Below are 14405 nucleotides of genomic sequence, written 5' to 3'. Positions count from 1 at the left end.
AAACTATTACTCAGAAGAATTCGAGACAACAGTAGGTTTAAAACAAGGGGATGCTATTTAACATTGCCCTAGAGGAGGTAGTTAGGGAAGTTCAAGAAACAGCGAATGGCGTCAGTTTCAATGGAAAAGTGCATGCATTACTAAATTTGGACATTGAAAATTATTGTTTCGAAAAGTAGAAAGATTTAAATATCTGGGAGTGGATATAGTCACAATAATTACCTTGACCCGGAATAATCAGCAAATGATCGAGAGGAATGGAGGAGGCTGTGTGGAGCAGTGATAGGCCTTAATGGCCTATAAAAGCTGAAGAAGAAGAAGAAGAAATATAAATAAAATTAATAAATAATGAGGAAATAGTCTATTTTTCTTAAGTTTAATTATTTCATCAAGCTGTTTTGTTCATGTGAATAAGTTCTTTTCGGACTATCTGTTTTTAATCATAAAATATGTTTTATTTAAATAGTTTTTAATAAAATTATGACTGAGCAATGCTCACAGAACACGTATCACAAATAAAAACATATCTATAATATTATTGATATAGAAAACTACTATTATTTATTAATTGGTATTTGTTCAATAAAACATTAGTTTATTTGCATAAATTATTCATTACGAAAAAAAAAGTAACAACACTAGCTTATTTAATTAAAACAACTATATGATTAATTACTTTTATATAATTTAAATAAATACCACAGTGTACTACAGAGTAATAACCAATAACAACGTTAAATTTTGATATGATAAAATTAATAACACAAAATTTATTAAAAAAAAATCATAATTTATAGTAAAAAATAAAATTACAATATGTAGTAAATGTATTATGTACATGTTTTACTTCTTAAAAGTAATTATGTACAAATTTTACAATTTTTCGATAATTATGGCTTTAAAAATCGTAAAAAAAAGTTAACGTCACAAAGTTAAATTAGCTTACCAATTTTTGTCTCTATTTTGAGCAAAATTTTCATCATTCTTGGTTAATTTACAGTTGGAGCAAATAATATTTACAAATATCATAAAATTACTGACGTTTCCAGCTATTCCAATAAGCAAAAAGAAATAATAAGGTTTATGAATGAGTTTGTAAATATATTTAAGAAATTTTACTGATATGTATTGGGCCTTAAATGTTTTTATCTAAGGCATAATACATAATAAGACTTATTTAAGCAGTAAAAACATGAGTTCGTATATTTGCATGTAAAATATATTTATTGATCCAATATTTTTTTGCTTTGTAATTGTATTCCTAAGCCTTTTACTAATTTACACTTATCTTACCATAGACATCACGTTTCATAGCAATGCACCGCCATGAAATATTAGAAATGGTAACTGAAAATCATTGAGAATTCTAATACATGCAATAACATAATATGATATCACTGATATCATTATAATACATTATACTACAAAAAAAAATGTATTCACAATAAAAATGTTAACAAATCAGAAATAACAGTTAATTTGGAGGAAAAATAATAATAGCTTATTAGGCATTAAATTTTAAATAATTTTTTATAAGATATAAAAAGCTAACAGAACAAACCTGTCAAGGTATTGAACTTTTTATTTATAGATACTAATTAGCAAACGCATTGACTTTTAATTTTTAGCTAAGTACCAACTTAATTCATTAATTTTTCCTAAATAGTGAGTGTATAAACATACTTCATAAAAATAAATTTAATATATATATTATTATACATACATTTATAATAAGTTATAATAACAAAAATGTTTTACCACAAACGAAATATGAAATTAAACATTAAACAAATTATATATTTTAAATCATTATATTACATTTCGTTGTATAATGAATGATGTATTAATTTGTAACGTACTCATATAAAATTAATAATAATAAAAACGATATGGTATTCATCAGTCGTAGGAACTTAAATATTTTTCAATAATACAAAATATAAATTACTGTTGTTGTATGACTAATGAAAAAACAATAAGTCCGAGTGATGATATTTCCTGGCAACTTGATGACCATGCGGTACCAATTAGAAATAAAAACTCAGCTATTATTGTAAATATATGAATAAAATGTGATTTTTGTAACCAACTAGATCCAGTATTAGCTCGATGACTGCTGCTCTTAGTCTCCATTTCTATCTCATTCATCCGTCTTCGCGTTTTGTCCAAAGTTTTACTTTCACCTGTAGTAACATAAACAATTTTTAATTACAAATGGTTAAAAATCAGATCATAACATTTAAAATGATGTATTATAATTTTTAAAACTATTTACTTTTTTTATTGTTATTGGTAGTTTTCAATGTATAAAAATAATTAAAATAAAACATGTATCCTTATATTTTAATTAAATTAAAAATTTTTATTTTGTAAGAAATTTTAGTAAGACATGATATCAGCATGTTGACATATCTGAAGAGTCCTCTGCTGCTAAAGCGGAAGTTAATACAGAAAAAGTTGAGGCAAGCAGACTCAATAACATCAAGTGATGTCAATGTATTAAATTATTTTTCAAAATGATGTAACATATTTTTATTTTATCTGTAAATATTTTTATATAAATGACTCATTACGTAGACTAACTACAAAAATACCTTTGAGATTTTTATGTACCTAATTATATGGATATAATCACATCTGACAGCACTTCAAACTTAGATATGCGATACGACTACCTAATTATATTGACATACATAAATGACAACCGAAATTGACATTACTAAATTTACTAGGGGTAAAATATATTTTTACTTGGTATTTATATTGTAATAGTTAGTAATTTACATAAAATATTCTTGAAAATATTTTAATACACATCATTTAAGTTTAGAATGGTACCTTAAAGGCATTTATTTAGATATTTCAAAATTATTTCAATTCTTATTCTTGAGAAATTTTGGGCATAAAGAAACAGGTTTGAATCACAAAATTAGTCTTCCACCATAAAATATCCAATAAAATGCTAACTGTAATTAAAAAAATTAAAAGAAAACATTGACATGAGCACTATTTCTTTTAGCGTTTGAAAAAAGATCCCGTATCTAAATTTATAAAAATTACTATTTGTATATATTTTTGTTTGAATAATTATTAAGCATATATATATAAATACTTTAGTAAATGTTTTTGTCTATTTTAGAACTCGTTTACTATTTTTGAACTAATATAATTACTTAATTAATGTCAAAAATGTTGGTAATTATAAATGCGAATTAATTTACTTAATTAAATAATGATGAAGTTTAATTTTAACTTGTTTCCCTTTTCATTAATAAATAAAATCTTAGTGTAAATTAATGTTGATACAAAAGGAAACAGGATATTTCAATACATTATTTTACATTATTGGAAAATGTTAAGGTGTAACATTTAATCCACGTGACAATAAAATATCGATTATGCAGCAATAAGACATCACAGTCAGATTATTTTGTAATATTGTTTGAATATAAAATGAAATATGGCAAACACGTCACAAAGTCATTTTCTCAGGACATTAGCCGTTCTATACAGATCGCAATTACATGAATTCAACATGAAATTCAATATTACATATTTCAAAATAATATTCATAAAACATGCAAATTATTACTTTACAGAATGGGGTAACTATTAAAATTATATACAAATCAAAGAATACCAAATAGCATGTTGAAAACTAAAATTTTATTTCGAAATAATTAATAAAATGAATGGATTACACAATTCAATTATCATTAAATTTATTCACCTGAATATTTTTTTGTGTTGTTAAGATTTTTAAACTATTTGGTATTGTTTAATTTTCATAATATAGGCCGTTCTTATGAGTTCAAAACTACAATAATTATTGGCAGTGACTAATTGATCTACAGTTTTAATCTAATGGAAATAGGTTCTAAAGTAAAATCAACCACACTAGAAATGGTCAAAGTGTGAAATTACCTATTTTGATTTATAGTGTTTTTAAAATAATTCCCTTAAATAACATAAATTTAAAAATTTATAAAAATTTATAAAAATCTTAGCGCTTCATTTACATTTGTACTGTTCAATTATTAATAAAAATAATACAACCAATGAAAAAATTGAAAATTATCACTTAATATATAAATAAATTATTTGATAAAATTAGAAATAGTCATCTATCCAAAATATTGCACTAATGCATTTATTTTGTCTAAATTATTTGTTTGTTTAAATTATTTAAAATACCTAATACTTATCAATATAAATAAAATTTTTGCTAAAAAAAATTAATAAATATTTCTATTAAAATTACATAACTTTTAAGTTTACTTAGTTTTTGTATTCCAATGAAACTAGGTAGAAAATGAATTTGTTAAATAAAGAATTTCTTAAAAAATGTTAATTTTTTCAAAGTATATCATATTTATTCAGTTCTTTGGCAATAATTTTAAAAGGTATGGCGTAAAATGATCCGTATCGCTGTCTTTCGTAAATGTATATTTATATACCAGCAATGCAATAAAATTTAACCATACTCTACTCTATTAAATTATGGAAAGTAAAAATATAAATATAATTCAATAAAAAGTATTATTTACAGATTTAAATAAACGACCTTATAATATCGAAAATTACACTTCTAAGTATTTTTTTCCAAACGTTAATATAAAAAAAAATAAATAAATAATAATAATAAAATACGTGATATTAATAAATGTAAAAATAATTTATAACGTAAAACAACAATTCTTATTAAAACAAAAATTAATTCATTTCAAAGATTATATTTAAATGATTCTATGTAAGAAAAAAGTAGTTATTATTAAAGTACTGATATTAAAAACCACTTATCGTAGTGAATTATGTTTTGAATTCTTTAAACGTAAAAACATAGTATCATTAAAATGTTAAACGAAAAAATTGAATAATGTTTTAATATGTTTATTTATAATATATTATGATGATAACGTCATAATATATTTAAACGTTAAATAAAAAAAAATTTAAATCGATTCCTGGTTAGTAAAATTACGAAATTCAATTATATGCATACATACTTTCAATTTGGTGTTTTAATTACTTTGAGTAATATTTAATTATTTTTTTGTCTTAAAAGTGTACGTGTATACATTAAAAAAAAACTACAAAAATATTAATACCACTTCAAAATAAACATAAAATTGAATATTCGCCTAGAAGTGCCTCTAATAGACATCACATGTTGGTAACGTCATGACTTATATAAGATAGAATTTTTTAAATTATGCTACCACTAACATTTAAAAACCAGGCATTAAGCTTCCATGGTTATAACAGTGAAGGCATTGATAGCGTCACGTGTCTCATAGTGATGATTATGTGATAATATCACCATGTAATTTTCCATAATTGGCCCTGTTTAATTTGTAAGATTTATGTTCAAGTAAAAATCTCACTGCGTAAAAGTATTAGTTTGATAATACTTAAATATCTCAAACATTAAAAGTGTTAATAATTTTAATGCTCATTTTTAATTAAACAATGCTTATATTAACTCGTTCCATTAATTTTTAATATTTAAATTTAGAATTAACTTGCATTCAAATATGGAAGCTTTGTAATTACAATTGTATTTATTTATGTAGAGAAAAAGCTAAATTTGAAATTTCCTTTGAAGCCATGAAATTAGTATGCAAAATAATGGGGTATTTTTTCAACGTATACAAAAACGGAAGGATTTAAATAAATTCTCCAACGATTGGAACAAAACTTAGGTGAAGTAAAAAAGGAACTATTCAAGTAGGTATTTGTTGAAATTGGCCTGCTATTCTGCTCCAAGTTGCTAAAAGTCATTTCACCTTAACCGTTTCATGTTTTTATGACTCAGTCGGTAAAAAGATATTCTCACAGAAAAGTCTTCAATATTTGTGTCGAACACACTGTAGTAGTGTTAAACAATCTCGGTCCACAATCTTCCTTTTATTGCGTCTTTTATATTAGGTACACATTTGTTGTCTCACTTATTATTTTTTTTTTTACGTACATCGAACTTATTCACGGGCATTTTTTGGTTATTGCATGTGATGAGCATATGCTCATTATACATGATTTGAAAATATGCATATTTGTCATATGTTATTAAATGTATATTTAATATTTTCAAATAAACGTAGAAGTAAGATGTTCAATGACAGAAAATTCTAATTTATAAATATAATATTTTCAATTAAAATGAATAGCTACGTTTACTTATTTGTATTGCTTATATTAGTTGTTTAAGTCCTGAAGTTCGTCATAGCTAGAAAACTTTAACTGTCGATAATTAAGTCCACTCTATCAAAATTGTCGATACACTGTAAATGGTTTATGTTTATTGATAATATTATGAATAGCCCAAGTATGGTCGTATTTGTTATTATTAAACAGTTAATACTTTTATTTTCATATAAACAATTGAATATATTAATAAACACGAAGTAAATTGAAAACTTTAGAAATATTATACATTTTGTAAGCTATTAGATTTATAGAGTAATGATGAATCTTATAAAGTTATTTAATGTAATGTACAAATAAATTAATTTTTTTTTTTCATTTTCCCTGTGTCGATTTTATTGTCTTAATATAATATTATAATTAAAATTGTATATTATTTACTTAAATTTTATGTACAAAAAAAAAAAAAGTAATACTTAAAAATTGATTTTTCAAAGCATAATTCTTGTAAAATTATTTAACTTTCTATTTACGTATATTTTACGTTTTCACTAAAATAACTATACCAAAAAAAAGTTAATACTGTATCTTTATACATGTTTATTAAATGTATATTGATTCAATATACATTTTAATCACATATATTTTAATTTTTTGTCAAAATACTTATTCACAATATTTGAGAAGGTAAAATAAAAATATTCTACGAATTGGAAATGAAAATTAACGTTGAAATTATCATTTTTTTCCTATACCTAAAGAAACTTAAAATTTTTGATATATTAAACACCATTTTCTTTTTTTGTAGGAAATTACTAAAGAATACTTTATGATAAGAAATTAATAAAACTTTATAATCAACAAACATTATCAAGTTTGTAGCGTAGTAATAATTTATTTTTTAATATTTGTTAAGCTTCTTTTAATACGAATACTAAACCACATTTAACCTACTTTTGAGAACCACCAATACATAAATAATATTATATTAGTTAAAGTTGTAGTTAAATAAGTAGTTTTAATACAGACTTGCAATATTGAATGAATTATTGTTATGAAATACTTACTTTCTAAGCCTTTACTGTTTTTCCATTTCGTCGTTGAAGGAGGCATAGCTATAAGAATCGAATACCATATATTATTTTAATTATAAATGCATGAAAAATATGTTTTAACGCGTTAGATTGGAGTGATTTTAAAATGTGATGACTTAGTTTTCCTTGAAAATAAATGAAAAATTCTATAAATATCAAAGTCACATGGGTAATTGATGTTACCCCAATATTCACTAAGTTACACAAAAGTACATGTTACCATAATTATAGTGTTAATATTTAGACTCGCCTGTTGTATGAGCTAATGTAGTTGTCGATGTAGCCATTGTTGTAGTAGTAGTAGTTGAAGTAGAAATAGTAGTTGTTGTTGTAGGCATTGCTGTTGTTGGCGCAGTTGTTGGTAATATTATTTCTAAAACAATCAAATAAAATAATGAAAAACAATTGTCACTTTTTTAGTTAAAATAAAATAGTTATTTATAATCGGGTATTACTAGCTGAACATTATTGCTTTTACTATAACAAAATAAAATGAAATGTTTAATTAAAAGGAAAAGTGAACGAGACAAAAGTTCTATTATTTTATATTCCCTTCTATACGTGACTGTTTTAATCAAAGTTTCTTTTCTTTTTTCTTTCTGTCCATTGTCGATTCATTGAAGAACCATTGTTTCATTCGTTGTAGTTAACGTATGTGGAAGAAACAGACGAATGCCAATTTTATTAAAGTTCTGAGTACTTTGACTTTTTATATCAAAAACTACGCTCATGTTGCATCAGAAAATTATTATTATTGTTATTCGGTAAAACGAAACTGTTCTATAAAGTTAGAATTGAGCTAGTGAAATAATATATGCATCCGTATTAACTTTCTATCATTTTGAACTCAATAACAAAAAATTAAGGGTAAAACTACTTTTAGGAAAAGAAGTTGAATTATTATAAGTATAACTTTAAGTTAGAATTAGTATTAATTTCAGTTTCAATAATAACATTTATTGCTATTATTTTAATAATACGCAAAAAAAGAAAATATATTGTGTAAAAATATTTATTGGTTTCAAATAAAAGAATTTGCTATCTTTTTCAATTTACGACAAGAAGGATCAAATACAGTCATATGTAGAATGTTTTATCTTCTAGTTATGTCGTTATATTAAATAATTATTCATTTGTAGTGTTATTAAAATTTAAAAAATGAAGATAAGGTAATTAGTATGATGGGCTAAGAAATTACTAAATATATTTAAAAACAGTATTACTCAATCAATTACTAAAAGACGCTAAATATAATTTACATATGACTATGTCTATAAAGAAATGAAATATCCTATAAAAGTATTCAAAATTATAAAAAAAAGTTAAGAGTTATTGTCACAGAGTTCAAAATTTTAACTTTTAATAATCGAATATTCCATGGATTTACTGATAGATACTCTACACTAATAAAAATACGATTGACACTACTGTGAATGATTTGCCATATTTTGTACTCTTTTTCATGTATTTAAACAAATTTATGCAATTACACATTTTCACTAAACTATCAGTTATATAATCGATATTTATGTAAGATTTTGTATCAATTAATAAATAATAAATTCTTCAATATTAAAAAAAAAATATTTAGAATTTGTTTATATTTATTACGTAAGTATAATGTTTCCTGAAATATCTACTCTAATAATCAATTAAATCACTTTTGTTTTTGAACATCTTTTATAAGGATTAAAAAGTTATTAACAATATTAATTAATGGGTGAGGTGCGGGTTTACTTTTTTTATTATTAGTATTTTCAAAATGCACTCCTCTCGTTTAGGTATACGAATGTTAATAACTTTTAAAATATTAGTCAGTAAGTTATCATTTATATTATGTATAAGGAATAAAAATAAAAAATAATTTATGATTGATAAAAACATGTAATTAACCGAAAATCCCAAAAAATGTTAAATATATTTTTCATTTTAATTTAATTAAATGGATAATGATAAAATAATCACGATATATGTATTATAATTTTACTACATTTTTAAGAATAAAATGATATGCACGAATACTGTTTTATAGATAAATTAAAATATTTAATAATACTTTGATAACCAATTTAACAAGATTTGTATTAAAATATCGGTATAATTTTGAAATGGTCAGAATATAATGTTAGTATTTTCTCAAAAAGTATTAAATATTCTTCCTTAATGTCTTAAAAAGTCAGTGAAATGTGGTAAAAATATTGTTTTATTAAAATGTATTATCTATTATCCTATTATAATTAAAAATATACTTTTATAAACAAAAAAAAGTTAATAAGGCACTAAATTAATTATTGCTTTTATTCAGAATAAAAAACTCGTTCTATTTAGGTCTATATAGATCATTCAAAATTAGTAAGACGCTCATTTTCTTAGAAACTATTGGAAATTTTTGATTTTTAAAAAGAGAAAAATTATTAGGTTTAAAAAACTATACAATAACACAGTTAATATGTGTTTCATCTCTTCAGGATATAAAAATCTTAAATTTAAATTTCTAAAATGGGAAAATTATAAAAAAATTTGTTAGTACAATTTTTCCGATTGAACATCAAAATACTTAAAGTTTGAATATCGAAAACCGTAAAACAGAAAATATTAAAATTCATAATTAAAACAATTATATAAAACGTTTATCGTAATTATATTATTAACATTTTAATTGTCAAAACGTAGAAAAAAAATTTCTATTTATGCTTAGAAAATAGGGTGTTAATTTTTTTAGTATGATGATTCTTTTTTTATATAATAAATTAATTTTTTTAAAAGAAGTTATAAATCTACTTTAACAATATTAAATGCCTTATATTTCATGAAAATTTTAAAAGTGTAACAAAGTTTTAATTGTCTAAATTTGATAAAAAAAACACTTCCCAGAATTTTAGATCTTTGTTGTGGTTACAACATTAACTGAAAACTGAGTTTTAAACATAATAGTGTTCTTTTTTAAGAAAATACATTATTTAGATTAGTTAAAGATATAATAATATTGTCACCTAAACTATACTTGAAAACGTTTCTCTCAAAAGATAAATATAATCACTCCAAGTATAATAAAAAATATTAAACACAACCTCTACAATAATCAATCATTTTTATCGTATAAAAAGTAGACAATATTGTTTTTATAGGGTATTGTTATGTCATGTTGGTTACGACAATAAAAAATGCATGGTCTTTTACAAACTTCCTATATTAGCGTTTTATTTTTGTTTATAACAGGTCAAGTCAAATTTTTGAATAATTTTAAAATTATAACGTTTAAATAAAAAAATTGTGTCAAAATGTAATAAAAATACGTGATATCAATAAACGAAAAATATGTTTAAACATGATTCACTTTACAACGTGAAAAATTCTTATTAAAATATAAATAAATTCTTTTCAAACTTTGAAAAGGTTGAAAACTTTTTTACGTAAAAAAAATGTAGTCATTTACTCATATTAAAAACTGGTAATGAATTATGTTTTGTATCACTTTAACGTTATACGTGAAAATGTAGTAGCCGTTTTAACATTAAAAACGTTAAACATCAAATTTTAACAACGTTTAAATGTTGAATAACGTTAAACTTAATTATAAAATAACGTTATAATATATTTCAACATTAAATGAAAATATACATTTTTATCTGATCCCTGGCTTATAATGTAATATGGAGTAGATAACCTCATGGGTGTAGTCACTTTTTCAAAAAACAATTTGAGACCAAATAATTTAATATGTTAAATTTTCTATTATGTAGTACATGAGATTTAATTAATTTTAAATTATATTGAAAAATAGAGTTATTCTGTACATGTATTGAGTAAGAAGTATTATTTTGAATTTTTAAATAAAATAGTATAACTACATTTTAATCGACAAATTTTGTCCTCAAAGTTCAAAGAAGCCTATTAAAAAGAAAAAAAAATAACTAATGTAGGCTCATGTTATAATAATAGTGTGACACAAATTTGCCGAAAGGATATTACTAGCACCTGCAGTAAAGTTGGGTGATAACGTGACGCCGTGTAGGCATTGAGGACCGTGGGTCACGCATCATTTATCCAAATTTAATGTATACAACGGCTAGTTTTTTGGGTGGACGTTAAAAAAATAGCCACTAACATGTGAAACTAATATAAGTTTTAACCATCTGTTGTGTTATGCTGCCTTAAATAACTACGTGAAAATTTAGCACCTTAGGTTATTCCCAGGAAAAACATATCTGAAAATAATTTTAGTCCTACGCGTGGGGTTCATTATATAGATGGTTTTTTATTATTATTACTATTACTATACTTCTTGATATTTAATATAACGTTTAAAATATTTCATTAGTATTAAGTAATAATATAGTTTGTTTCACATTATCGCTTAAGTCAAAGTCATATTATTTGTAAGTAAACAAAAAATAATAAATCGAAAAATGTTTGAATAAGTTTTACAGGTAATTTATTGTTTTTTGTTTATATTTACAGAAACTTCAAAAAGCTGTAAATACGTTGTACGATCATGTAGTTACAAGTCGTAAATGTAAAATACTTTTGTGCATACATGTAAGAAGACGTGTATGTTTCAATGTTTTTTCTATGGATTTCATTTCTTTAGAATGTTAATAAAATACGCTGAATGATATCGGGCGGCAAAGACTAAAACGATGTGCACGTTAATTGCAAAAGGATAAAGTACTTTGGAATCCAGCAACTACTATTACAGCTATAGAACGTTTTAGTTTCTTTGGTAAAAATAAACGAAGGATTATTGAGAGGCAAAAGTTTGTGCGCGATACTCTCTCATCTTCGCGATTGAAAACGTGCACGTAAGCCTTTGCTCAAGGCAGTAAAATTTATCATCGGTATTTTCGACAACTCATTTCCGACATGTACGAATATTTTCACTGCTACTTTTGCCCGGATAGTAAAGAGTATTATGCCCACGAGACTAATTTAAATTTAATTGGATCCTTAAAAAGTTTAGTAGAACAACGGTATGGGAAACGGATAGTAAAATAATTTGAAATAAAATTATTTTTTTTACTGTTAATTAAAATAATATAAATATTACCATAGTTGTAAAAATAATTATTTTTCGTAAACGTTTCTGTAAAAATTACCAGTCATTTCTTGTACCGCTAAATTTTAAGTACAGATTATGATGTATACTTTTTTATTTATTGATTATATACTTTTGATGAAATAATTGTTAATAGAATTTTTTAATTTTACTTATAAAGATAAGTAAAATAATGTTCATTGTAAAGACAATGAACATTATTTTTAATAATTATTATTTTCACAAATTTATAACAGTCATCAATTTGTTTAAATAACTCACCATACACTCGTATTGAACCATTAGCATATCCCATTGAGTTTGTTGCTGAACATTTGTAAGTACCCAAATCTTTATGGTTTAAAAATTGAATTGTCAGAAGTAGTCTGACGGCGTAAGTGGTTTTAATCTCTTCAATGTAATATTTTGGTCTATAGCAATACAAAAGAAGGTACATAGTATAAAATAAATAAATTTTTTAAGTGTATTTACACTAGAACCCAACATGTTTTATAACATTTTTTTATCTTTTTTTTTATATATATTCTTAACCTTTAGCAGAATAATTTGTGCTATATTAGTAAAAGAAAAGAAAAATCTGTAAAGCCCAGCGCAACAGATTCAAACTCCAGTTTTTATAATGCGTTTCCCAGTGAAATTTATATTTCCTTAAAGTTCAACTACTTTTTTTAAAAAGGAAATTATTAAATCATAATTAATCATGTTAAAAAAGAAAACTACCTTATTTTAATTTCAGACTGAATGATTTTTATAAGGTAAGGTCTTGTAAACAATAATTATAATGTAATAAAGTAATATATGTAAAAATATAATTTTAAATTTATAGCCAAATCAGCATAACCTAAATTGGCGCAGGAAAAACAGATATCATTAATAGAAATTTGTAAGAATATTTAAGAATAATTAAAGAATAATCCTAATTTTACTCATAATTATTCTTATATTTTGATTTTACTACTTGAGCATACATTTAATTATAATTCACTGAAGGTAAAATGTATCAAAATAACGTTTGAAAAAATAATAATTGAATTTTGTATTTCTCTGGAATTTCTTCAAATTGTCTCTTGGTTTGATACCAAACAGCCCCATATACATAATGTTTAAATTATTTTATATAGCTTGGTAATGCTAAAAAATTATATGGTTGATTCTTGGTACAAATATAGTCAACAACATAATTATTTGATATGATTATCTAAACAAAACAATTTTAATACCCTTTTAGACAAGTATTAGATAAGATATACTTTAATATTCGGAATAATAATTATTAAAGTAGCTACTTAATCGTGTATCCCACATTTAATTATTCTCCAAGAGAAACAACTGTGTTTTCAATAAATTTGCAAATAATTCTTTAGTTGATGCCTTATAATCTCAACCGTACCGTAAAATGATCACTATAAAAAGTTTAAATAATTGATATTCATAAACTTTTTTTACGTCAAGATGTTTAAAATATTTTCATATTTTAGTAGAATTATTAAAAAAATTTGAAGCTTAAGGTATTAATATTTGGATTTATAAATTTGTTTTAATTTATACATAACAATGATATTTCTTGGTATTTTACAAATATTTCTAAAAATATTTTTGCGTAGATTTGTTTGCAAAAAATAATAGAAAAAAATAGAAACTTCAATGATGGGGTTATATAATTGCTCGTAAAATCCATTCAATAAATATACACATGAAAAATGTTTACTTCTTAGCTTCTGGTGTTGTGACAATAGCATAAATGGATTTATGTGACACGTCATGCAAACGCCATTAAGCAAAACACCATGCCCGTTTAGTATGTCTAAGCACTTCTTTCTAGTAGCCGGAGGGGGGGAGGGGGGTTCGGCCCGTAGTACATTTCATAAACTTGATATATGTTTGCGCGTATAAATGAATGTAGGGGCATTATATAGAACGGGTCTTGATAAAAAAACGTCAGTCGTGTGGGAAATCGTGACGGTATTGGACGAATAGCCCTGCGGAAACGGCTTGAAGAAGAATGATGACGGTCAACCGTTCTCGCAAACAGTTTTATGCCATCTCTGTGCGGTGGTGGTAATAGCATCAATTGCTTTAGCACGTACCCCTAAGTACTTTAGTTTGTGTGT

At 23.9% G+C, this 14405-nt stretch overlaps 1 protein-coding gene across 2 annotated transcripts in view; it reads right to left on the bottom strand.

Moving 5' to 3' along the window:
- Positions 1-702: 702 nt before the first annotated feature.
- LOC126896768 (lachesin-like) overlaps positions 703-14405 on the bottom strand; it is a 59406-nt gene continuing 45703 nt past the window's right edge. For both annotated transcript variants that reach the window (XM_050669837.1, XM_050669838.1), the window contains exons 8-11: positions 12556-12704; positions 7489-7611; positions 7212-7259; positions 703-2183 (exon numbers count right to left, since the gene is read on the bottom strand). In XM_050669837.1, the coding sequence (XP_050525794.1) occupies positions 1945-2183; positions 7212-7259; positions 7489-7611; positions 12556-12704 (559 nt within the window). In that variant the 3' untranslated portion in view covers positions 703-1944. The remainder of the gene's footprint in view (positions 2184-7211; positions 7260-7488; positions 7612-12555; positions 12705-14405) is intronic.

Source organism: Daktulosphaira vitifoliae, unplaced genomic scaffold (genome assembly GCF_025091365.1).
Source record: "Daktulosphaira vitifoliae isolate Bord-2020 unplaced genomic scaffold, ASM2509136v1 Scaffold_1, whole genome shotgun sequence".
NCBI classification, from domain to species: domain Eukaryota; kingdom Metazoa; phylum Arthropoda; class Insecta; order Hemiptera; family Phylloxeridae; genus Daktulosphaira; species Daktulosphaira vitifoliae.
This window is presented reverse-complemented; position numbering and strand designations above follow the sequence as displayed.